The sequence below is a fragment of the Ptychodera flava genome, chromosome 4 (genome assembly GCF_041260155.1).
Source record: "Ptychodera flava strain L36383 chromosome 4, AS_Pfla_20210202, whole genome shotgun sequence".
NCBI lineage: Eukaryota > Metazoa > Hemichordata > Enteropneusta > Ptychoderidae > Ptychodera > Ptychodera flava.
The window spans coordinates 44,067,747-44,094,318 of NC_091931.1; the positions used below are offsets into that span (position 1 = coordinate 44,067,747).

At 37.1% G+C, this 26,572-nt stretch overlaps 1 protein-coding gene across 4 annotated transcripts; it reads left to right on the plus strand.

The window, feature by feature from the left end:
* The first annotated feature begins 31 nt into the window (after window positions 1-31).
* On the plus strand, window positions 32-25,637 carry LOC139131892 (TBC1 domain family member 15-like). 4 transcript variants are annotated; one of them, XM_070698197.1, is made up of 13 exons: window positions 66-229; window positions 635-779; window positions 3,946-4,021; window positions 4,338-4,486; window positions 7,205-7,282; window positions 8,361-8,476; window positions 15,583-15,686; window positions 16,161-16,228; window positions 16,372-16,518; window positions 20,264-20,354; window positions 20,989-21,137; window positions 21,746-21,890; window positions 22,812-25,637. In XM_070698197.1, exons 1-13 carry the CDS (start codon window positions 203-205, stop codon window positions 22,930-22,932), a joined length of 1,416 nt encoding a protein of 471 aa, XP_070554298.1. In that variant the 5' UTR covers window positions 66-202; the 3' UTR covers window positions 22,933-25,637. The 4 variants fall into 4 exon arrangements, with proteins under 4 accessions (XP_070554299.1, XP_070554298.1, XP_070554295.1 ...); XM_070698194.1 differs by having other exon boundaries at window positions 172-331; XM_070698198.1 differs by lacking the exon at window positions 7,205-7,282 and having other exon boundaries at window positions 32-229.
* The last annotated feature ends 935 nt before the right edge of the window (window positions 25,638-26,572 follow it).

Here is a 26,572-nt window from a genome sequence, read left to right on the forward strand (position 1 = left end):
TGACATCATCCTGGATGCAACCATTATTTTTAGAGAATGGCAATGACAGGTGATTTGAATACAAGGTTAAAACGTGTCCTAACATAAAACAGATTTCGTTAATTGCTTTACTATTGTTCAATCCTTTTGACGCAATGCTCTGGGCACAATAGTATTGTAGATCTCGAATGCATAACTGTTAGTACAACAAGGACTGTGGGCGATGATGGAAGACCGACGCCCCTATGAAGTAAGTCATATAGTAGCTACAAAATCTGTCAATTCAGTTGAGTCAATGATGGCGAGCGTTCCGCTGACGAGAACATGTAGTTGGGACGAATCATTTGAACAGGTAGAGTTAATACCTCTCAAAATTGTGGCTCACGAATTGAGTTTATGCATTCTCTGTGATAATAAAAGGCTTTTAGGCTATTGCCATGGATTTTGATATTCTCTCTAAAGCCGATTTACTTGTCCTCTGTGCTATGTAATCAGTTGGTATTTGTAAACATACGATACGTATATACGATCAACACTGTTCCGCTTTCGTGTACATACTGTCCGTGATCGCTACTTGTACTGAGTCCATCCATGGAAGTACAACGAGATTTCCATGGTCCGACCTGCCTATATGTGTCGTTCTTCCTCCATACAGGTCGACTACTCTGACCCGTGGCTAGACCAAAGCGAACACAACATTGTAAGAGAGAAACCCCTCAACCGAGAAAATTTCAACAAGCTCTTCGATGCTGACGGAAGACTAGTCGATGAGCAGTCTTTCAGGGAAGCAGTTTTCAAAGGTAAATAATCGCATGAACATTTACTTGGCGGAAATGGTCAGACTATTGAGGTAGATGCAGGGATCTTGCTTCTACCTCCATGTGTTACTGTAAATGTGTACCAGCAATATACGATAAATTTGAGAATGTTCTTTCAGAAACTGTCCCAACTTTCATTTCCATTTCCACATAAGCTTACACATGAAAAAAAAATTCATGGAAGTCCCTTTCTTCAGCCTATAGACAGTTTCTGTCTATGTTCAGCCACGTATGATGGGTTCATAATAAAGTATTCCCATTCTGTTGCCAAATTTGTGTTCTTGTCCATGAATTTTAAATACTGATCTTTTAATATAGCCAATGTCAATCAACATACATACCATTTATAACATCTTTTTGACAATGTACTAGTCTAGTGTTTCCAGTCACTGATATTATAACTTACAGTGTGAGACTATAGAGACCCGAAACATCCTGGCAAAACATATCCTACAGACCCATGAGCCCAAATCTTCATATGCTCCATGGTAGTATCATAGTTCATACCAGTGCAGTTGCACAGTAGACCCAGTAGTATACACAGTACATAAGGGTATATCCACAGATATCCACAGTTCGCATATATAATTCAAACTGCGCCATATCAAATTCATTATCAAGTTCAATATGTTGCTCAGGGGACGTCATTTGGTTATCAACACACATTTTAGTGTCACAGGCTACATACAAGTGGTAAATAACTCTGTGGGGATGTAAATCATTTGAACCATAAGGCACGACAAATCTCCAATTGTAGACAAACATTCATTGTAACAACATAATGGCTAGTCAAGGGTAGTTTGTAATGCAAGTCAATTCATATTGTTATGACAAATTGGTATGTGTACCGAATGCCAAAATGCAAAGAAACCATGTATCCCTAAAATTACATTAATTTCAATAATTTGAATTTGTAATTCAGTATTGAATCTGGTTGTGCGCATGTATTTGTTTAAAGGTTTAAATTACTAGGTTACATTTGTTTTTCTCTACCATAATTGTTACAAAGTTAGTTCATTTGCATAAATTTCATCACATAAGGGCAGACAGGATATGGATATAAGTAAGAATTATGCTAATTCTCTAATGACTCAATTACTGGTTAACATTTAAACTAAAATTGAACTTAAAATATTGTCTTAGTGGTATTTATTTCAGTCAATTCCTTTTTGTCATTTTCTGCTGTACTGGAAAATTTGACAGTTGTAACATCTGTTTTCTGAAACAAAGGAGGCAGGGTCTGTCTTTAGCCGAGCCAGGGTATTCAACAAGGCCGTAGTAATTAAATAATCTGTTTTGCATCGTGGCATGTGTAGAGGTTTCTTGAAAAAACGATGTAGTTTATTTGAGTAGAACTTACTTACATAGCTTTTCTGCCTACAAATCTTTGTTTACAAATGTTGTAAAATATGTTTGAAATTTTTGCATTGTTATAGAATGTCACACTATAGTGTAAATTATGGAATTTCTTAATTCTTGAATGAAAACACATTACCTGGAAGTAATCAGGTAAAAACAGAACCAGCATGTGCAAAAGTTTTCTGTACGTGTTTTTGACCTGCTTACCCGCTAATACCTTTCAAAATTTTGAGTGGTTGCAAAACAAAAAATTTAATTTCTCTGGCCTAATTAGTCATTAGCATATATTATAGAAGTGGATGTCTGTTGTATAGAACACTACTATTGACATTCATGTTGTCCGAACACTTACTATTGACATTCATGTTGTCCTTTGTTCAGTTCAAGATCAGTGTGTCCTTATGACGAAGTAAATTAGGTTATGTAGTGTATGTTGGTGTGGTTCAAATATTTGTGAAAAGAGAAAACAAATTTACACGTAATGTCACAGCAGTTAGCAGGATGAATATGATACCACTGTTGATGATATTACAAGAGAACAAGGCTACATCGGTCTCTCAAAAGAATAGCGTTGATGCAATCAGTGAATTTTCTGTCCTTGATTTGAAGGTCATTAAGAATATACATTATTGTTATGGTTTGATTATTTTTGAAAAATGAAATAATCTGGTAATGTCATGGCTGTTACAAGGGTAAAAATATGTCACCAGTGTTTTATGACGTTAAACTAAATAATGAGGCTACATTGATCTCTCAATAGAATAGCGGTATTTTGATTACTAATACCCTTGATTTAGAATGACATCAAATGTCCCATCAATTTACATCCTTCACAGATGTGAAAATCTCATACTTAAAGTCATTAAATTAACACCATGAGAGTGTGTTACATCCGTGAGTAGCATATTTGTATCAATACCACTGACATCATTACTCGATGATACATTAATGCAAGGCCAACCGTGATTGTTTGCAAATTGTACGTGTACTCTACAATTTGCAAATGCAGACTTGGCAGGGATGTGTGCCTTGCCAAATCTGTCGATTTGCCTACCTGCAAAAAGCTCCACCTACAATAACTTGAACTTTAGACCCTCTCTAGAGTCTGTGCTTGAACCTTAGAGTTATACTCATGTTCATCTGAGACACAGTCACAACTAGTCAGTGACTAACTCTGACTGTGTAACCTTGGATAGGGTTTATGATTGAATGATAAGATGTCTAAAAGATGACACCTGTGACCTTGTCTTAACCGTGTTGACTCATTCATGTTTACATTGTTGTAAATTTTGAGTGCTGGGATAGACCTCATGACATCATTGTTATACTGGCATGATTTGACACAAACAAGCAATCGGGGATGAAATGGTAAACATACGCGTATAAAGACATAATTTACATAAAGAAACAGTCCCAGTAAATTATGATCAATGACTGATCAAATTGATCCTTTCTTTTCCGAGGAGTTCCCATTCACAAAAAATTCTGTGTAAACAGCATGCACAATTTTCAATAACGTGTTGATCAAACTGTCATTTGATTTAATAAGTCATCTCTTCAATGCCAATTTATACTTGTTTCAAATTTGAATTTGCAATATTCTGGAGATGTCATTGGTTGGAAAGATGAACAGGTACACAACAAAACTCAAATTTATTGTTGCACCCAGAGTCTGATTTTCAGTGAAGTTAAATTGAAAACCAACTTGATGAACGCATGAATAAGTCATTTATTTACAAACATGCTTCAGATTTATTCCATAATTTTAATATTTCTGTAAATTCCACAGGTGGCGTATCCCCGGATGTTAGACCAGATGCTTGGAAATTCCTCTTCGGATTGTACCCATTCTCATCCACTGCCAGGTAGGAATCAAGATTTTAACCAAATCAATGGAATGACATCAAATTTTATCATAAGTTTATGAGAAGCCTTTCTGAAGGTGTAGCAAGGAAGATGCTTTATTATTAGTCTCAATGATCTTGTCATAAAGTGGCTTTTTATGGCATTTTCACATAAACTGTCTTCATGTCACTGTAAATACAAAACTGTCATATTGAGATATTTTCATAATAGAATGATAATGTATGCTTTTTGACTATCATGTACACTAACATTGATAAGTTGATTGCGATGAAACAGTTGAAAACCCTGACTCCAAGCTTTTTCCCCAACATCCAGTGAAAGAGAAATTCTTGCATTGGAGTATCACTGTAGATACCAGGCACTGAAAAGCAGATGGAAAAGTGTGCTGGCAAAAATCAAACCGGCCGATGAAAATGAAAATTTACTCCACCCAAGCTATTTACCTGACCCCAGCAAACAGAGAGGTATGTATTTAATAATATACATCAATTTGATAGCACAGTCAACTCATTAAATGAAATAATTTCAGAACATAAATCAGTTATATTTATGTCTCTATGAATACCATGACAGGAATTCATGTATCAGAATGACAGTAAGTACATGTCATGCTAAGTAGGGCTAATTTGAAGCACGGTCCTTGTGGAGGGACCGTGTTTGAAGCTAAATTTTGGAAACAACAAGTTTTTTTAATTTATATGGCATACTTAATGTGAAACAAGTACTGTATAAATGTTGCAAAGTTATTTAAAATATAGTTCCTCATATACTCATACAAGAGCATTGGTAATGTGTGTGTTTGAGTATATATACAGACTTATAATTGTATGCATTTTAGTTGATAAACAATTATATGTGGTTTACCTGAAAGATTGAATTCTGTTATAAGAAACTTTGTGAATATGCATTTATACAACACATGACCAACGTAAACAGTTCCTATACAGCATTTATCACTGACTTGTCAATTTCACATGAGTGTGAATACTCTGGCCATAGACAGATCAAGTCATGGAATGTCCATTTGTTCATGTACCAGTGCTTTAGAAACACAAAGTTGTTTACACCCACATTGACATTCAGAAAGAATATGCATGTAGAATGAATAACCTGCAAATAGAAATACAATGTATTATGACTTACAGTAACAAAGGCCGTTGTTGAAAGTATTCATAACCTTCCATATTCCACACGTAACAGCTGTATACCTCATGTATAAAGGACTTTAATATCTAGTTTGCGCTGTTGATGGTAAAAGTTATGAAACATTTTTTTTTTGAAAATTGTCTGTAAGCAGGATTGGAAGAGCATCAGTTGTTCCCGCTAAGGCTTATTTGCATGCAATTGGCGCAGTGCCTCTGACTGCCCTCACAGCTAAATTTCATGTCTTTGCAAATTTAGTTTCAGTCAATTCGATCGGTATTAGTTTTGGTAACAATAAGCATCAAAACTTCGGGCAAAATGTGCGATCTCAGTGCCTACTTTACTTCTGTGTTTTAAGTTTTCGCGCTCATTGGCTGTGCTACCAACGCAGGGTATGCATATGCGTTCAGGGTACGTTGTGACTATGTGACCTGATTTATGTAACTCAAATAATTAGCATATACACAGAAGATGCAACGTGGTTGCCTCTGTGGTCGGTGTACCTTTAAGGCAGCAAAGCTTAAGTTGCGCAACCCACTCAAAACCTTAGAGGGAACACTGAGGAACATGAAAATACATTAACCTGTTCATACCCAATTCCGTATGTACAGGTCCACGATCATAACTGATAACAATGGCTTTAGGCAAAACCATGGTGGTGAAAGGGTTGATAGACTGATATTGGATTTGATAGAAACCGGTTATTTGCATTTAAGCAGTTAGAACTGCAATTTATATAATTTCCTGTGATGTTGTAGGGAAAAAGGATCACAGCTGCAGGCAGCATTGACAGGGCCCAAGCAACTTAGAGCATATTAAAATGCCAATCAATGAAATAATGTGCTTGCAGTATGATAATTTCTCATTTGATCCTTTGCTTGAATATCAATAAAGGATAAGTGAGCTCAGGGGCTGTGCAAGTTGCAGGTGCACAAATATGTGAAATTATGCCAAAGATCATCAAAGTCATCTGGAATTTGGAAAAAAGTGGTTTGTATCAAGAAAAACAAAACCACTTTGCCCTATTGGTTAGCCTACAATGAGATATACACATATTTAATGAAGATAAATTCTAGTGGAAACCTGAGCCTCAGTGTGGACAGGGTTACCCAAGCTTCTAAATACCAGAACTGTATGTATTTTAGTCACCAAAATACATGAAAGTAGATCACAGGTTGTCAAAGGTCATCCAATAATTTAGGAACAAACTTTAGTTCCCATGCTGGTCCATATCCAACATAAACCAAATCATTCTCTTGCCTGGAATTATATAGCTATGCGTATAATAAATGAAGTAAGTCAGTTGTGAAAGGAAAAGCCTCCACAAGGTGCTTCATATCAGTTGTTGGTAATACCTGAGCTCTGCTTGTTGTATTTGCTGAGATGGGAAAGAATGGCCAAAGGTCGTTCAAGGTCATCCAATAATTGAGAACAGATTTTGTCCCCACACTGGTCCATATCATAAATTACACCTTTAGCCCAATTTGCTAGCCTAGAATTAAATATACACACAGTAATTGAGTTAAGTTGGTAGTGAAAGAAAAAGCCTCCGCAAGGTGCCTGACCTCCCTGGATACCAGAGCAGAGCTCTACCTTTTGTAGTTGCTGAGATACATGAAAGTAGGTCAAAGGTCATACAAGGTCATTCTGTCTAAAATTTCAAAGAGCCAAGTGCACAAGTTCTCAAAGGCTTATGCTCTGCTTTAGAAGCCCACATGCAGGGCTTTTGAGTTCCAGGTCAACAGACAACTGGTAGAAGAAGAGGAAGAGAAACTTGAGTGAAACAGATAGGGGCCCACACCCAGTCAGCTTGGGCTATGAATTGGGAAGGCATATGTCATGCTTATATTGGTGGTTTGATAAGTTGTGTTCTTTAAAGTTTGTTGTGAATTTCCAATGAATTTAAATCTTTTGTCGGTTGGTTTTGAGTTCATCACACTGATGCCCTCTGCTTTCTTCTTTAATTGTGTCAGAATTCCCCTTATATTGAATTATTCTTATTTATTACTATTGTTTCTCAATGATGTGTTTTTCCGTAGGTAGTTCTCTTTTGGAAGATGTGTTGTTGGTTCTCAAAAGGGCTGTCCGGTTTGGTTTTGAAGAGACAGAAGATACAGGCAATAGCTCTCATTTTGTTTTTTAACCTGCAGTGGTTTCTTTCTCTTGTGTGAAAATTTCTTATTTTGGCTCTTTCTGATGGTGTTGCTATTGGCAGGGTTGTGATCAGTTTGGATTTCTGGGAATTTCTATAACACCTGATTGGTATCCTGCATGCGTATGCTTAAACTCCTTTTTTGTCACCAACTGGGTCTTCTTTTTGTTCAATTGTGTGGTTGGGCCTACAGACATAGTTGTGAAAGGGGAAGTACACAGGCAAATTACAGGCCAAAACTTAAAGTATGTTTGTAAGTTTCTCAAATCATATGCAACTTTTTTGAGTGATGTAAGCTTGGCTGAATTTCCTTTAATCTCAGACCTAAGGCAAAAGTTTTGATTTTGAGAGTGTATGGAGTCCTTGGTGACACCATAGACTGTAGAGAAAATGTTTCTCTAGGGTCTACGGTGACACCGGGGACTTGGAAAAATTTTTACCATGCATGATTTCAGCAAATATATACAATTTGAAGCATCCAATAAAACTTTGTAAAATTTTATGTAGAGCTTTTGAAGTTAGGTGTCATTGAAGTGTTGATCACATTTGTGAGGTTTTTGGTGATGTGGTATGTAAAGGTGGCAATGGTAGTGGTGTCTCAAGCACATGGGATATTGATCTCTTGCAATGTGGCTCCTTGTGCCTCAATTTTTCTGTTCTGAGTTCACTGTGAATCGCATGATGGGTTGGAAATTAACAGAATGGCAGTGCAGAAAAATTTTAAACACTTAACTGTGAATGCCAGACTGGGATGGCAGAACACCAAGGCACTGTGGATGGTTTAAGCTGTTCAGGAGAGAAGAAAACAAATGGAAGGAGTCTTGGTTTCTAAAAGTTGACAATGGCCTGATACAAATGTACATGTAACAATGTACTGTCACTGTAAATAGCCATAATATATGTAATGAAAAGTATTTTCAAGTGTTATGAATCCAAGAGTTACACACCCAAGGATCTAGTGTGGTTTATTCAAATTTATTAATACTTTTTTGCAGGAAAAGTTGATTTTTCTAACCCAGGTAAATGATTTGTATTGTATCTAGATGATGACAAAGTAGAAGACGACTTTGTTGTCATTGACAAGATAACAGTAAGTGGTGATGAAAAGCTGAGTGAAGAAGTCAAACAACAAAAGCAGTTCACAGATATACAAGCACAGGTGAGATTATGCAGAATTTGCAACTATGATCAGATCAGGCCAAGGGATAACAGAACTTGTACTCTCCAGTATCAACATCATTCTGGGCAGAAAACATAATTGCTTGAATAAAACTACAAGTGTATTCATAGAATTTCTTTATTCATTACTGGTGATATCCCTGTTGAAAATGAGAAATTTTTTGCTACAAGTACACATAAACAAGGCCTTTATTATTAATGTGCCATTTGTTCTGATATTTGTTCACCCGCTAAGCAAAGTGATTGAACAACATTGGAAATTTTCAAGAGTATTTAAGACATGTTTCCTTTGGTCAAATTAAGAAAATGAAACCATGAGTTGCTTACTGTATGAAATGACAGTGTACCATTGGAAATTCTCAACATCATATTTTAGATAATCTAGGTATAGGCAATTTTATATAATTTAAGCTATGATTTATTTATTTTAACAAAAATTAAAGTGCACTTATGATGTAAATACTAAACTTAAAGCCTGCTTCTAGACACTACACATTGGTAGGGGATTGAACAAATGCGCCAGTCTAGTACTATTGAATTTGCCATTTCACTGGTCTGCTGGACCACTAAATGCTGATGCATGTGTATCATAAAGAATGTAGAATGAGCAAACTAGACTGCAGGACTAGCTAACTAGACTGTAGGACTGGGAACTACTACCTGCTATTACAATTAAACTAGACTGTGAGAATAACAAACTAGACTGCAGGACTGCTGGGCCTACAGTAATACTTGTCTTTGGACAGGCAAATACTAAGTTGTTACGTGCAGGAGAAAACGAACAAAAGGGTGAACTCAGCAGTTTACGTTTAAACAAAATTTATTACAAAAATAAAACTAATTGCTAAGTCAGGGATAAAATACAAGCTTTAAAAGTGTACAGACTACTTATCTCAGCTGGGACGGCAAAGCTCCAGTCTCAGAGTTGTAACAGTCAGTTGGATGAATGAACAGTCCTTGCAGGCTTGAAGCTGCACAAAGTCCACAGTATAAATCCAGCGTTGGCAGTGAAGGTCTTGAAAAGTCTTGAGAATGACTACTGCTGGAGTTTAGTAACACACAAGAGACACGATCCCAAAAGTCTGACTGGAAGCTGAGCACGTCCCTTTTATAAAGGCATATAAGAACAATCTAGAACTTTTATTGACATGCTAATTACTGTTCTAAAATTATCTCCCTTACACAACTAATCAACTTTCCAGAACATTCCAAACATGACTAATTGAATTCAAGGTTGTGAGGTCATCAAGGGCAGTGACCTTGAGAATGTTCTAGACTAACTGAACTCAGGTCATGATGAGTGTGGGGGAAATGACCTACATAACACACCCCCTCTTCAAAAAAAAGAAAATTTTTCAAAGAAAAATCTTTCTTTTACAAATGTAATCTTGAAAAGGATTTAAGTACTCAAATTGTTTTACTCTAAAGTAAAATTTCTTGAAAGTGAACAACAATAAACTCTAAATACGAGAGAGACAGTCTGCAATTAAATTGTCTCTGCCTTTGATATGTCTAATATTAAGATTAAACTCCTGTAACATTAAACTCCATCTTAGCAATCTCTGATTTTTGCCTTTAAATTCTGCAGAAAACAAGAGGGTTGTGATCAATATAAACCACTATTGGCTGATTTGAAGAAGTAACATAAACTTCAAAATGCTGTAAAGCTAATATCAAAGATAAACACTCTTTTCAATTGTAGAGTAGTTCTCTGGGATTTGTTAAATTTGCGTGAAAAATAGCAAACAGGATGATCTATACCATGACTATCCTCTTGCAATAAAACAGCACCAGCAGCCGTATCACTAGCATCCACAGCTAATTTGAATGGCAAAGTGAAATCTGGTGCAGACAACACTGGAGCACTTTGCAGTATGGCTTTAAGTGTATCAAATGCCTGTTGGCATTGCTCTGACCAAACAAACTTTACTTTCTTTTTAAGTAAGTTAGTCAAAGGCTCAGTAATTGTGGAGAAATTTGGACAGAATTTTCTGTAGTAACCAGCCATACCGAGAAAGCGCATCAGTTGTCGTTTGCAGTTTGGTATGGGAAAACTTGAAATGGCACTGATTTTGGCATCAACAGGTTTTACCTCACCCTGTCCTACAGTATGTCCGAGGTAAGTTACCCTGCCCAACCAAACTCAGATTTGGCAAGGTTGACAGTCAACATTGCTTTGCTCAGTCTCTCAAGAACTTCCGCATGAGCTTGATGTGTTCCTCCCAGGTGTCACTATACAGGATGACGTCGTCAACGTAAGCTGCACATCCGTCTAGCCCGGATATGACGTCGTTGATCATCCATTGGAACGTTGCCGGAGAGTTCTTCATTCCGAATGGCATCACCTTGTACTGGAACAATCCGTCTGGTGTAACAAAGGCGGATATTTCACGAGCACGATCCGTCAGAGGGACTTGCCAAAATCCCTTCAGTAGGTCAAATTTTGTCACATACTTGGCTTTTCCCACTCGGTCGATGCAGTCATCAATCCTCGGGATTGGGAAAGTGTCTGTCTTTGTTAAAGTGTTGACCTTCCTAAAGTCCGTGCACATACGATAACTGTGGTCTGATTTGGGAACAAGTATGCACGGCGAACTCCAGTTACTTTTACTGGGTTCAATAAAGTCATTGTCCAGCAGGTATTTGACTTCTTCCTGGAGATATTTCGCTTTTGTTGGATTCAGTCTGTATGGATGTTGTTTTACAGGCTTACTGTCCCCAACATCAACGTCGTGATAGATGACGTTTGTCCTCGTTGGAACATCTTGAAACAGGTGTTTATATTCGTGGAGCAGTTCTTTCACCTGTTGTTGTTGTTCTGGCTGGAGGTGTGCCAACTTTGTAGACTCCAGCTTCTCCAGGATTTCTGAGTTCTGAAGCTTGACCGAGCCCAGCTTTGAGTTTAGAGTATTTTCACTCAAGTAAGTTTCAGTATCACTATCTTCATAATGGTTTGAACTGACTGCACTGACAGGCTGTGTTATAGTAGGATTATCCCTATCCAAATATGGCTTAAGCATTTATGTGACATAGCTGTTTTTGTTTTCGCCTGTCAGGTGTTATTATGATGTAATTTAAATCACTCAATTTCTTATCAATTAGGTATGGCCCAAAGTAACGAGCATGGAGTGGTTTGCCAGGAATTGGAAGTAGAACAAGAACCTTTTGACCTGGTCCAAACTTCCGTTTTGAGGTGTTTTTTATCGTATTTGGTTTTCATTGACTGTTGAGATGACTCAAGATTTTCTCTGGCTAATTCACATGCTTTAGAGAGTTTTGTACGAAAATCTGACACATATTGCAAAATATTCAGACAATCATCATCGTCTGATAGGAATTTCTCTTTAACGAGCTTAAGTGGGCCACGGACTGTATGTCCAAATACAAGCTCAAATGGGCTAAAACCAAGAGACTCCTGAATTGACTCTCTAACAGCAAAGAGCAGAAAATGAATTCCTTCATCCCACTGCTTCTCTGTGTCAAAACAGTAGGTCCTAATCATGTTTTTCAAAGTTTGATGAAATCGCTCAAGAGCACCCTGACTTTCTGGATGATAGGCGGATGACCTATACTGTTTAATGCCTAGCTGATCCATTACTTGTTGAAAAATTCCAGACATAAAGTTGGAGCCTTGATCGGACTGGACACATTTAGGGAGGCCAAATAAAGTGAAAAATTTGACTAAAGCTTTCACTATAGTCTTTGTCTTTATATTTCTCAGTGGTAGGCTTCTGGGAACCGAGTTGATGTACACATAATTGTCAACATGTACTCATTTCCTGATCTTGTTTTTGGTAGGGGCCCAACACAGTCTATTAGTATCCTACTAAATGGTTCTTGAAATGCAGGAATTGGTTGTAAAGGGGCCTTTGGAATGGTCTGATTTGGCTTTCCTACCATTTGACATGTGTGACAAGTTTTACAGAAATGTGCTACATCCTGCCTGAGATTAGGCCAATAAAAGTGACTGAGAATTTTATGATAAGTTTTCCTTACTCCCAAATGACCAGCCCAGGGCGTTTCATGGGCCAGACGCAATATTTCAGCACGGTAGGGCTTTGGAACCACAATTTGATGTTTTATAGCCCAATCGTCATCAACCAAAACGTCTGGAGGTCTCCATTTACGCATGAGAATACCAGATTTTGTATAATAGGAAACAGAGCTATCTGAAGTTTTACCTTCATCATCTACCCTGTCAAACAAAGACAAAATATCTGGGTCTTTGTGTTGTTCTGCAATGAGATTTGATCTAGAAAATGTCTGACTTTGGTCAGCAGAGTTTTACTGGAAGTTTCAAATCCTCGAGGGATAACGGAATGATCCGTGTCAAACACCTGACTGAGAAAAGTGTCATTTAAGTCAACGTCTGTGACATATTTTTGAGAGTATTTTGATTCTCAGAAGTTTTCTTTGACATGGCTCGAGTAATGGCACATGATGGGAAAAGGCCGGGATGTCTTCCTCTATTGGCTCTGGATTTTGATCTAAACTAGGATTATCAGTCACAAGTGGATTAGTAATGACCTTGTCCCCAGCAAGGTCGTTTCCAAGAAGAAGGTGAATCCCTTCAAAAGGCAAAAAAGGCCTAATACCCAAAGTCACAGGTCCAGAAACAAAGTCCGAAGACAAATAGACATTATGGAGAGGAACAGGAATGTAGTCATTACAATCTACCCCCTTAATAAGAACTTTAGAACCTGAAAATGACTTTTCAGAAAACGGCAGGGTATCTGCCAACAAAAGAGACTGGGAAGCCCCGGTATCTCTTAAAATTTTGACAGGGGTAGCAGAAGAAAAATCACTAGAAAGTGATATAAAACCATCATGAATAAATGGTTCGAAAATACCCATAATGCTATCTTGTGAAGAATTGACCTTGACCTCATTAATTGGGGATAAGAGGGTTTAACCTCAGAAAATGTGTTGCACACATTATTAGACTCTAATTGAGTTGATGAAGAAATAAAGCCGGTGGGCTTAGATCCACTTTGACCACTTTGACCTTCACGTTTTCTTTCAATTTGAAACACTCTGACATTAAATGGCCGTCTTTCTTACAATAATTACAAGAAAGTGTACCGAACTGTTTGTCAGAAGGAGATTGAGACTTGGGATCTGATGATGTGGGAGTGTTACTTGAATTCTGTGAACTGTTGTCATTTGATTTTCTACTCTCCTTTGAAAAATTCTTGGATGAAAAGGAGAGTTAAATTTACCTGCATTGTTTCTGTAGGAAAAGGACTGGGATGGTTTGTTGAGAAAGGAAGATTTGTGGGTCAATGAATAATCATCGGCCAAACGTGCAGCGACCTCCAATGTATCTGCCTTTTGTTCATTGATAAACGTCTTGATGTCACTCCGGATGCACCTTTTAAATTCCTCAATCAAAACAAGTTGTCGTAATTTGTCATAATTCTGACTGACCTTTTCCGAAGAGCACCAACGGTCAAACAATTGTTCTTTGTTCGAGCAAATTCAACGTAAGTTTGATCTTTCACCTTCTCACAATCCCTAAATTTCTGACGGTAAGCTTCAGGCACCAACTCATAACCCTTGAGAATTAATTCCTTCACAGAATCATAATCTGAAGCCTGCTCTACTGACAACTGAATGTAAATTTCTCTGGCTTTACCCACCAAAGCACTCTGCAAAAGCATAGACCAGGACTCCTTAGGCCAATTCAGACTCTGAGCAATTTTCTCAAATGGAGGAAAATATTTATCAACATCCTTTTCTTGGAAAGGGGGAACTAACCTGAAATGCTTAGTGATGTCAAAATTGTCTGAAGGGAAGAATTTCCTGACTTTCCAAGCTCTAAACGTCTATTCTAACTGCAGTCGGTGTTCTGCTAATTCTCTTTCCTTTTCTTTTCCTCTCTTTCTTTCTCCCTTTGTCTTTCTTCCATTTGCAATTCTTTTTCTTTCATTTCCAATCTCTTTTCTTTCTTTTTCCATTTCTCTCTTTCTGTCTTTTTCTTCATTTCTAATCTTTCTGCCTTTCTTTCTCTTTCTGTCTTTCTTCCATTTGCAATTCTTTTCTTTCATTTGTAATTGCATTTGTATTTTTTCTTTTTCTAATGCCAATTTTTAAGCTCCAAATCTGCCTGAATTTCCAATTCTAATTTTTGAGTTCGAAGGAAGACTCAGGCTCATAATCTTTTAAGGCAGACTCTTCAAAATGGCCAGATTAACTAAATGTTTTGCAATCTTGAATTGAATTTCTCGCTTGCGCATAGATCTTTTGACATCTACTTTAAGGAAATTGGCCAGTGCTATGAGGTTGTCTTTTCTGAGGGAATTAAATGTGTCCTGATCAAGGTCATCCATAAATTCGTCTGGCTTGAATTCCGCCATGATTGAATTTTGCTGAGTTCACAGTATACAGTAGTTTTGAAAAGGCTGTCAAAATGTTGTCAAACGGCTCAAAATATTCGTATCCCGGACGAGCCCCCAATTTTGTTACGTGCAGAGAAAACGAACAAAAGGGTGAACTCAGCAGTTTACGTTTAAACAAAATTTATTACAAAAATAAAACTAATTGCTAAGTCAGGGATAAAATACAAGCTTTAAAAGTGTACAGACTACTTATCTCAGCTGGGACGGCAAAGCTCCAGTCTCAGAGTTGTAACAGTCAGTTGGATGAATGAACAGTCCTTGCAGGCTTGAAGCTGCACAAAGTCCACAGTATAAATCCAGCGTTGGCAGTGAAGGTCTTGAAAAGTCTTGAGAATGACTACTGCTGGAGTTTAGTAACACACAAGAGACACGATCCCAAAAGTCTGACTGGAAGCTGAGCACGTCCCTTTTATAAAGGCATATAAGAACAATCTAGAACTTTATTGACATGCTAATTACTGTTCTAAAATTATCTCCCTTACACAACTAATCAACTTTCCAGAACATTCCAAACATGACTAATTGAATTCAAGGTTGTGAGGTCATCAAGGGCAGTGACCTTGAGAATGTTCTAGACTAATTGAACTCAGGTCATGATGAGTGTGGGGAAATGACCTACATAACAAAGTGGACTGATCTATTTGTGGAGACCATTGTTTTAAATAACACTGTTGTCATAACATTTCAGGTATACGCCGGTCGTCAGCCATATGAAATGAGTGTGATACGCACAGCAATAAAAGTTATTGACAAAGATGTGCCAAGGACGGACAGAGATCACAAATATTTCATGTAAGTCCATACTTGGAATTTCCAGGACTTGTGTGTACAGTGGTTTGTTTGTGGACCTGAGATTTGTGATTGAAAAGACAATGGGAAGACATGTGTTCCTGCATACAACAGATTTGTTTACATTGTTGCAACCTTCATATGGTCTACAGTTAGCCCACGGCTATGGTGGAAATACAGCATTTCAATATGAAACCAGTAAAAATCTCATTTCCTGTGTGTCATTCCTGAAGTTGAATGAGTTTGTTAATGAATTGATCTTTTGTGTTTCTTGAAGGTCACAGGGTCAGAAGGTGATTTAATCAGTGCAATTCTTCTTGATCTTTTCACCAATTGACCATGGCAGGATGTAACAAGGGGAATGAGCTATTTGACTCTATTTTGCGGTAAAAATAGAGTGGTCATCACTTTTTAACTTTGTCTTCAAAGATTTGTCATTTTTGAAAAAATATCTTCACTTTTGTGTTCATTTTTCAGAGGAGATGAAAATCCCAACCTTGGTGTTCTCAGAGATATTCTCATCACATTTGCAACTTTTCATCCCGGTAAGTTTGGCTTTTGTACCATTCTTGGTATGTCTGTGACAGATAACACTATGAAACTAATACATATACTTTCCTTCTTCAGAGATCTTGATCGCCATGGTTGTTTCCTTCTTTTTAAGCTTGCTCCAATTTTTTTTTCTCAGATGTGGGATATGCTCAGGGGATGAATGACGTCCTAAGCAGATTTCTTGTTGTGTTGGATTCCGAGGTTGAGGCTTATTGGTGTTTTGTGAAATTTATGGATGATGTTTACTCCGACTTCATAGAATCTGGAATGCTCAGGAAACTCAGTAAGTTGAGGAAAAAGACACAAACAAACTTTCAGGAGAATCTCTGCGTCGTTTATTTCAGTGTACTACAGACCCCATTGGTCAACCTTGGTGACTGGCCAGCCATCTATTACCTTACAAAGTGGCTCAAAATCGATAGCCGGCTTTCTAGATGACATGCATTGTGTCTATACCATTACATAAAGGATAGTGCTGCTTAAAAGTATAACTATTCAACCAGACTTTCCCAAAAATAAATATTCCATATTCTGTTATAGTGATGTAAAATTCATCTGATTGGTGTGCATCAGTTCAGGTGAAACAAATCACTATAAATGTGTGTGTTACTTTGTAGCACAGAGGTATTTAGGACTTAACAACTCTCAAACTCCTGTGTAGAACGCGCCTCGAGAACTGAAATTTTGGGCTTTCAAATTTTATCAATTCTCTTCTGATCTACCACTTTAAGGGGGGGGGGGTTCATTTTAAAGCTCTTGGTTAAGAAACTTTTCACCATCTTAGTTTTTCGAAAATCAAAGATTTTATTTTTCAAGTTAACACAGGGATAGCGGCCATTTTGAATCGCAAATATCGGGAAATCCTAGGTAATTTGTCTCTCTGGTACCAAATTTTGCAGAGTGACCCTTGATTTTTGGACACCGTGGTGCGAAGCACCAAAGGTGTCCTATGTCGCCACAATGTCTGTGTGTGTGTCCGTCTGTCCGTCCGTCCGTCTGTCCGTCCGTCCGTAGACAGATTTTGTTCCACTCATAACTTAAGAACCCTTAGGTCCAATGTCATGCAATTTGGTATTTGGTATTATCATGATGAGACTTAGATCTGATTAGATTTTGGTGGGTGTGGCTTATTAATTAATTGCTCATTTGCATATTTTATGACTTTTTTCGTTCACGCAGATATCTCAGAGACGCCTGGAGCGATTTCGTTCAAACTTGGTAAAAGGATAGTACTCTACCTCATACAGATGCATGTTGATTGTTTCACAATGCGATCAAATTTGGCCGTGTTAGAGGACTTTTTAGTTTTCACCTCCATAGACTCCCATGTATAAGGCAGTCCATAGACTCCCATGTTTAAGGCAGTCCATAGACTCCCATGTATAAGGAAGTCCGTAGACTCCCATGTATAAGGCAGTCCATAGACTCCCATGTATAAGGCAGTCCATAGACTCCCATGTATAAGGCAGTCCATAGACTCCCATGTATAAGGCAGTCCATAGACTCCCATGTATAAGGCCAAGAAAAATAAAAATTTAGTTTCTCATCGTATTCATATTGCAAAAAGGATGCAGTGACAGTTTTTAGTCCCCACAGATAAAGTCCAGGGGGCTCATAGATTGGGTCATGTCAGTCCGTTAGTCCATCCATGCGAGTCCATCCATTCACGCAGATATCTCAGACGCTTTGACAAAATGTCATGTGACCTTTGACCTCAAATATACATATTTGTCCATAACTCGGTAACCACAAGTGCTAAACCTTTCATATATGGTATGATGGGACACCTTATGACGCCACATATTGTTCCTCATTAATTATGTGCATATCTAATTTTGAGCGAGCCAATAGAGCCAGAGGTCTGATTTTTGGTATGTACGGATAACTTAGCAATGCTATTTTTTTGACAAAATGTCACGTGACCTCAATTACCTTTGACCTCAAATATACATATTTGTCCATAACTCAGTAACCACAAGTGCTACACCCTTCATATTTGGTATGATGGGACACCTTATGACGCCACATATTGTTCCTCATTAATTATGCACATGTCTAATTTTGAGCGAGCCAATAGAGCTAGAGGTCTGATTTTTGGTATATAGGGATAACTTAGCAATACAATTTTTTTGACAAAATGTCATGTGACCTCGGTGACCTTTGACCTCAAATATACATATTTGTCCATAACTCAGTAACCACAAGTGCTACACCCTTCATATTTGGTATGATGGGACACCTTATGACGACACATATTGTTCCTCATTAATTATGCACATATCTATTTTGAGCGAGCCAATAGAGCTAGAGGTCTGATTTTTGGTATATAGGGATAACTTAGCAATACAATTATTTTGACAAAATGTCACATGACCTTGGTCACATGTTTGTCCAAAACTCAGTAACCACAAGTGCTACACCCTTCATATTTGGTATGATGGGACACCTTATGACGCCACATATTGTACCTCATTAATTATGCACATATCTAATTTTGAGCGAGCCAATAGAGCTAGAGGTGTGATTTTTGGTATGTAGGGATAACTTAGCAATACAATTTTTTTGAAAAAATGTCATGTGACCTCAATGACCTTTGACCTCAAATATACATATTTGTCCATAACTTAGGAACCACAAGTTCTACACCCTTCATATTTGGTATGATGGGACACCTTATGACGCCACAATTGTACCTCATTAATTATGTGCATATCTAATTTGAGCAAGCCAATAGAGGTAAATGTATGATTTTTAGTATATAGGGACAGACTATAGGATAGAAATTTTTGACAAAATGTCATGTGACCTCGATAACCTTTACCTAAAATACACGATTATGTCAATAAATAAGTAACCACAAGTGCTATGTCCTTTATATTTAGTAGGATGGGAGACCTTATGACAACACATGCTTTACCTCGTTAATTATGCCCATATATAATTGTGGGCAAGCCAATAGAGCTAGAGGTCTGAATTTTGGCATATATGGATTAATTAGCAATACAATGGGGTTTTTTTCAAAATGTTAGGTGACCTTGATGACCTTTGACCTTGAATATGCATATATATGCATAACTCAGTAACCACAAGTTCTTTACGCTTCAATTTGATAGGATAGTAGACCTTAAGATGTCACATCTTGTACCTCATTTATTATGCACATATGTATTCTTGGCAGGCCAATACAGCTAGAGGTCTGATCTTTTTCCTGATTTAGAACCATAACTTAGACATGCCTCTTGTTTCAAAATGGGAACAATGACATAGACCTATGTGTCCATAGATCTGAACATATACACTCCAGTGATACTTCTTAATGACCTCATTTCCCTGCCCCATCAAGACTAATACTCCTATTACAAGTGGGGACTATGTCATTGTCAATGACTTGTTACTTCTAGAATATACAGAATATTATCTCACATAGTGAGTGTCTGAATATTATTCTGAATTGTATTCCAAAGCACATTCTGAAAGGACTCTTCTGGAATATACAGAATATTATCTCACATAGTGAGTGTCTGAATGTTATTCTGAATTGTATTCCTAAGCACATTCTGAAAGTAACTCTTCTGAAAATTTCACATTCTTTGCCACTGCACCATCTCCCTAATACATACTGATGACCCACGGTGTCCACTCAAGTCTCACTTTGATTATTCTTGCTTTGGTAAATAAGAGAATGGTCGAAAGTTTCATTGAGGAAACTTGAGAAAAAGTTTCTTTCACTTTCGAGGCGCATTTTACCGTAACCCTTTGAGCACTGTAATTTTTCCCAAACAAATGTTAGGGCAACATTTTACCAATTTTATGAATTTTGTCTGCAGTTTTCCCCATGATTTTGTACCAAATAGACAAAAATGTTCATTGGCTACACTTTTTGACCAAAAGTTTGAGAAAAATCAACAAATAATTGTCTGGATCTGAAAGAAATTGTTGGCATTATATTGTATAAAGGCAACAAAATCGACTTGGGCACTCAAAGGGTTAATTCAGATTTACCAAAACTTCCCCTTTTCTCACTTCAGCACTTTTACAAGACCTACTGCGACAGTTAGACAGGCGACTGTATAACCACCTAGAAGAATGCTGTGTGTCTGATCTATTGTTTGCTCACAGGTAAGCACCAGTACAATGAACTCAATTTTCAAATCATGCAAATTCATTATTTCAATGTACATGTATTCTTAAATGTTAAATATGTATCAGTACACAGGCTACATACAAGAACACTTTAGGTGTTTGGAAATCAGGCACTACATGCAACTCTTGCATGGATCAAATGCATTCCACACTGTGATAAAGTGTGACAAAAATGTTCTGTAAACTGATTACTTTTGATTAATAACTCTTTTGTGAATGTTGGCATAACACTAATATTAGCATTTCTTGGAATGTGTTTTTAAGTAAAGTAATCCTCACTTGTACAACAATTGCTTTCCACTGAGACTCACTCTGCCTTGAAACTCTGTAGTACAAGTGTATATTCATGGTAAATAATTTGAAATGATTTTTTGACATGTGTAGTGATTCATACCATGGAAGTTAGCTCAAAATCTCTATCTCCAACCTGGCCACATTCGTATTCTTGTCATTCAAAACAATGAATTCTTGTTAATTTTGATAGTCATGCATAAAAATGCTACATTATACATGTATTTACATTGTGTTGGTTCGCATACTGCGATAGAAAACTGATATTGAAAGAAATAGTATTTATGATAGCCTATATCTTTGCTGCTGTATTCCACAGGTGGCTGATGTTGTCATTCAAGAGAGAGTTTCCGTTTGACGACGCTTTACTTGTCTTTGAAGTGATAAGTTCAAATTACATGGAATTCCATTCAGTGTTAGCAGAGAGGGAGAGAGATATGGAAAGGGCAAGGGATTTTGAAAGAGCAGGTAAAGAGCATGTTTTGATTTCAAATTTTCACCACTGCCAGTTACTACTTGTACAACATTGATAATGTGTATGTTATTACTTGCCATATGATGAAATAAAGGAAGAAATACTTTCAGTTGCAAAATTTGTGTTTGAAGTAAGACATTCCGTCAAGCTGTAGATTCCCAACTCTTGGATGGTGAAAAGAATAATTATTGAAGGGTTATCATTTCTGTATCACGATGATCATTTATCCTGTAGCAGTGTACTCATTTATCAAGTTCTCTTGAGAAATACTGATTTTAATCTTAGGGATGCCAATACTGTAGGACATTCCATTGTCAATTTTAACAGACACCTAATCAGTGTTTTCAGAAGCTTCAATGAAAAATAAATACAAAATTCATATATTCTATTTAGTCGTATTTAAAATCTTTTCTCAGATTATTTACACCTGAATAGAAGGATGCGTCACCAAAAATAATGGGTAATGCAACCCTGTAAATGTCCCCATGGAGAACCTTCAGCGTCTTTAGAGCATTGATTCGGCCTGACATGGGCCCAAGGTTGGTCATCTGTCCCGTGTTTATAACATTAATGAAAATTTCGTTATATTCTGATTTAACAGAAGGAGGCAAAATCAGAATGACTGAAGTACGAACAGTGTCTGATCTCTCATTTGACTTATTTATTGCGCTGGCATTTTTGATAGAGATTAGGCCAATATTACTGCATTGTCAGGACACAGCAGATGTGTTTCAGACCGTCAATGGGTAAGTTGAGTCACACGATTTACAACTGTTTGCATATTTGCATAGATACAACTAACAAAAGTAACTGTTACCGGTACATTGCTGTCAATTCAGTCATAATTTTAATCATATAAAAAATATAAAATTTATATCACAAGCAAAGGTATTCATGTTATCACAACCTTTACAAACATTACACCTGTCATTTTTAACTTCGTAGACATAAATGCATACCAGTATTATAGTAGAAGAATTTTTCATACTATTTATATTCAAATTAGAAACCAGGGTCAGTAACTTTATGCAAATTTGATTTGCCATTATACTGCATTTATCATCAGATACTGTGTGCACAGTTAGTATGTATTCTCTGAAACTAATTCACTTTTTATGTTTGCCAGATCTTTACATTTCAGGACAAATTTTCCCCCTTTCTTATGGTCGCTTTTGAGAAATATCATTTTGCACAGCAATTAGACCCAGAGGATGAATACAGAAGGATTTTGTTTGAATAATATTCATACTCCATAATGCATGGGTTATGTCATGACAAATTATTGGGATGATATTCACTGAACAGTTTTTTGTTAGGGGCAGTTTTCCTGATACTTGTAGTTTTATATTTTACCTGAGTTTACTTTGCCATATGGAAACAAGCAGTGGGTACAGCAGGAATGTTACTGTAATCCGTAAGCTGTTTGGCTATTTACACAAACCTTGACAAAACCACTCTAGGCACAGTGTCCCACATCAAGCACAGAATGACTCACATTATATAGAATTTAATCCTGGCATTTCTTTCTGAAGTGCAACCTGTAAATATGGCATTGGAAATTAAAACAGAATCATACAAAGCAGAAAAAACACAAAGATTTGTTATTATTCTGATAAGTTGACCTTGAACTGAAAGAAAATCATAAGACACATTTTTATTTTTACCAGGGTGTTTCTAACGTCACCACTGGATGATATCCTGTGTCGGGCGGAGAATGTCTTCTTGATGTATTGCCGCAGAACTGCATTAGAGGAATACCAATTGATTGACTGCTCACCAATATCATGATGATAAATACACTGGAGTGGAGGAGTTGGGAATTCACTGATCATCAGTATTCGTCAAATTCAGGAAAACTGTTACCCCATGTGTGTATAGGAGAGCTTCACCCAGTGAGTTTAAAACAGAGATTTCCATGTGAGTTGAAAACAATCAGATGCAAAGTTGATAGAGAGGTCAAAGTAGGTGGCCATGAGAATATGGGTGAAACTTTGCATTGAGGCTGGCCCTTTGTTGAATGCGGGCAATCAACTTGGGATGAAAACACCACCCTGCAGGATCCATCATCAATCGCTATAGCTCATTGAGACTAATATTCATTATCACTGTTTAAACTGTGTAAATAGAGATTGTAGTTTCCAGTGGTTCTGCAATTTTGAATAGGTTTTGAAAGCCAATTCAGTTAGTACACATGGAGCTGTTTCATGAGCTCTGTTGTTTTTACTTTTCAAATTCTAGATATGGATTATCATCCTAGTAATGGTTTCTAATCTTAAGAAAGTAGAGGTATTGAAAAAGTACTCCCACAAATCCAAAGTTCACCAATTAAAATCGTTACATCCACTGCTTGAGTGAAGAAAACTCACAAGAAACAATGATGAGAAGGTTTATCAGCATTATAGTATTTTATTTGACCTGTCATTTTCTAAGGTCACAAGAATGAAATCTTGCCGATTCTCTTTTATGTTCCTGACAATATAAGTATTGTTGTGAGGCAAATTTTTGTGCTGTAACTTTTTCAGTTTTTAGCAATTTCCTTGAAGCAACAAGAGCAGATATTTACTCTGTTTAATCTGTATGTAGTATCTCTCTCTGCTGCGGATGTATTGGATTTGATCTATTTGATTCTTGCCCCAGCATCTCTGCAAATATTGTTTTTTTTCATCTGATCATAGACATTAGCAAAACTAAATGCTAATACACATACCCAGATTCTTCAGTCAAAGGTGAATTGATCATAAAATTCAATCTAATATAATTCACTGATATATACAACATTTTGTGGGTATTTAGGGCCTCAATAATATATTATCTTGTCATGCTGGTTTACATTTTGTGTTCGAAGCCAGTATTGCAGTCTCTTTCTTCAAACTTAACAAAAATGTGAGAAGAAGTTTAAGTTTCCTTTCATGTGCCAGATTACAGATACTTTTTGACTGTTTTATAAACTAAAAGGTATATAAGTATTTATATTCTTTAATTAATTACACCAAGCCTTTAGCATAAAGTAATCCTATTTTGAAATGAGTGTGTATGATATTGTTGTATATTGCATTTATGTAGATGCTTTTGCCTGCTTTGTCATAACATTTTAATGTTGATCGAGATGTGGTCAAATGTTAATGTGTGAAATTTCAATATCGGGTTGAGTTTAATTTCCCAAGTGTCTGGTGTGCTTTGTGTCAAATGAGTTTTTATTGAATTCAGTCATGTGTCTCAGAATTGCTAAATAATTTAATGTTTGCCATGCTTGTGGTGTACTTGTATGTTGTCCTTGAGACATTCTATGTTGATGGGAAGATTATCCTGTTAATAGGTTACAATTTTGTATTTCTTTGCACTTTCTCACTCACTACCAAATTCATCATCTTTTGGGTAGCCAGCCTACATTTTCTGCACGTATTTAAGAACAATTATTTAAAGTACAGTATTAGATTTGGAAATCATCTTTTTAATCATTGATTGACCGTTAATCTTTTTTTACAGTATTTTTTCTGTTCCAAACCTTTCCAGGCCAAACTTTTGCGTAACACATCTGAATTACCCTTATATAGACGGGTTCAAACCTGAGAAGATTAAGCTGTCCTATCTATCTCAAAGTGAATATCATTAAACTTAACAAAATCCATGATTTGGCATTTTATGTACCAGAGTTACATATGCAATGCGATGGATGTTCCAAATTTTACCAACTGAAAGCAGCTGAAAAGTCAAGTGTATAATTATGCAGGGATCAAAATGATACTTTACATATCAACAAAACCAGACATTTCTCTTGCCATTTCTACATGCTGCCATGAGAGGGCACTCTTATAAAAGAAGTTTCAAGCGATCCCCAATGGCCATATCTACAGTATATTGTATTCATAACACAAGTTATACGGCCATGGGGTTCTGTTTTCATTCACTTTTGCTGAATTGGGCTCACATGGGCATCATTTTACAAGTGGTATAGCCACAAACTGATGACATCAAAACGCCGTATGCCATACACAATACACAGTGCCATTATTACAAGGCGTCTGTATTTTGTGTACAGCAATTTGACGTCATCAGTTTGTGGCGATACCACTTGTAAAATTGTGCCCTCACAGTGTACAGAAGGCACACCATTGAAGCCCACATCACATGATGCATAATTTGGCGGTGTCATTATAGGTGAAAGCTGTCAGCTAAAAGCCGCCTTTCAGTGTCTGAAAGATCCTAGCTTTGTGAATAATGAAAGTAATATTTTAAATGGATAGTACATAAATGATTTTGTTAATTTTTTGTGAATATGTTGGGGAAACTAGGACACCACCTGTCATCTGAATTGGTTGTAAGTTCTGATCTATGACCTTTTATTTTGATATGTGAAATGATGTGCAATATTCCAGAATTATGTTACAAATCCTGGATTTGCTATGTCAAACCACGGTCCCTCTATTTGTGGAGGGACAGTGGTCAAACCTGATATTCCACACTGTGAATAAAAGAGCAACTTTGAATTTTCATTGGGAGTCTAGTGTGCTTTGTATATGACAGGCAATCATTTGAATGTAAGATGTTTCAGGTGTGCATGCATTCTGAAATACAAGGGCTTTACCAACTTTTGCATTAGAATGGAGCACAGACCTATGTATTTTACTTATCTCAGCTTCATACATGTACTAATAACTCCCGTAGAATTCACCTTGATATGTGTACCACTCACTCCCACAGTTCACCTTGATATGTGTACCACTCACGCCCATAGAATTCACCTTGATATGTGTACCACTCACTGCCATAGAATTCACCTTGATGTGTACCACTCACTCCATAGAATTTACCTTGATACATTTATCTAATCGTCTCAAAACGGACGAACTACGAGCAGACGTACGAGCTCGTACGAGCAAATTACGAGTGACGTAATGTGCTGCAATTTCACCGTACAAGAGACTTCTTACATCTTTTGTAAACTATTAAAATAAAAATGTGATGTGCCATGTCTCCAGATTTCTAAAAATATCGATCGACGGAACATGAGCAGGCCCGCACAGCTGTTCCTGAGGTTATTGCAAACGTATGCATAAATTAGCTGGCAGGCATGCAGCGTGTGAAACATAGCTTGGAGTCGACAGCACCGCGCTTGTGTGGGACAGCGGCGTGTACAATTATTTAAGGCTTGGAAGTGCAAGGGTTTATCATCTTTATTCGAAAGAAAGAGGAGAAAAGCTGAGAAAATGTATAACTTAGTCTCCCTACTGCAGAGAATGCAGCTGTGGTCATTTGCATAATAATAGTCTCCTTGCTGGCAATTTTCAACGTGACGTAGTTGAGTCCAGACAAATGTGCGTATAAAAGCCGCGCCGGATTTTGGAGTTCAAGATTGGAGGGGGTCTAAAAATAGTTCCTATACAAACCGCAGCTTCACTTATGAATTTTACGGCCTTACGTCAAAATC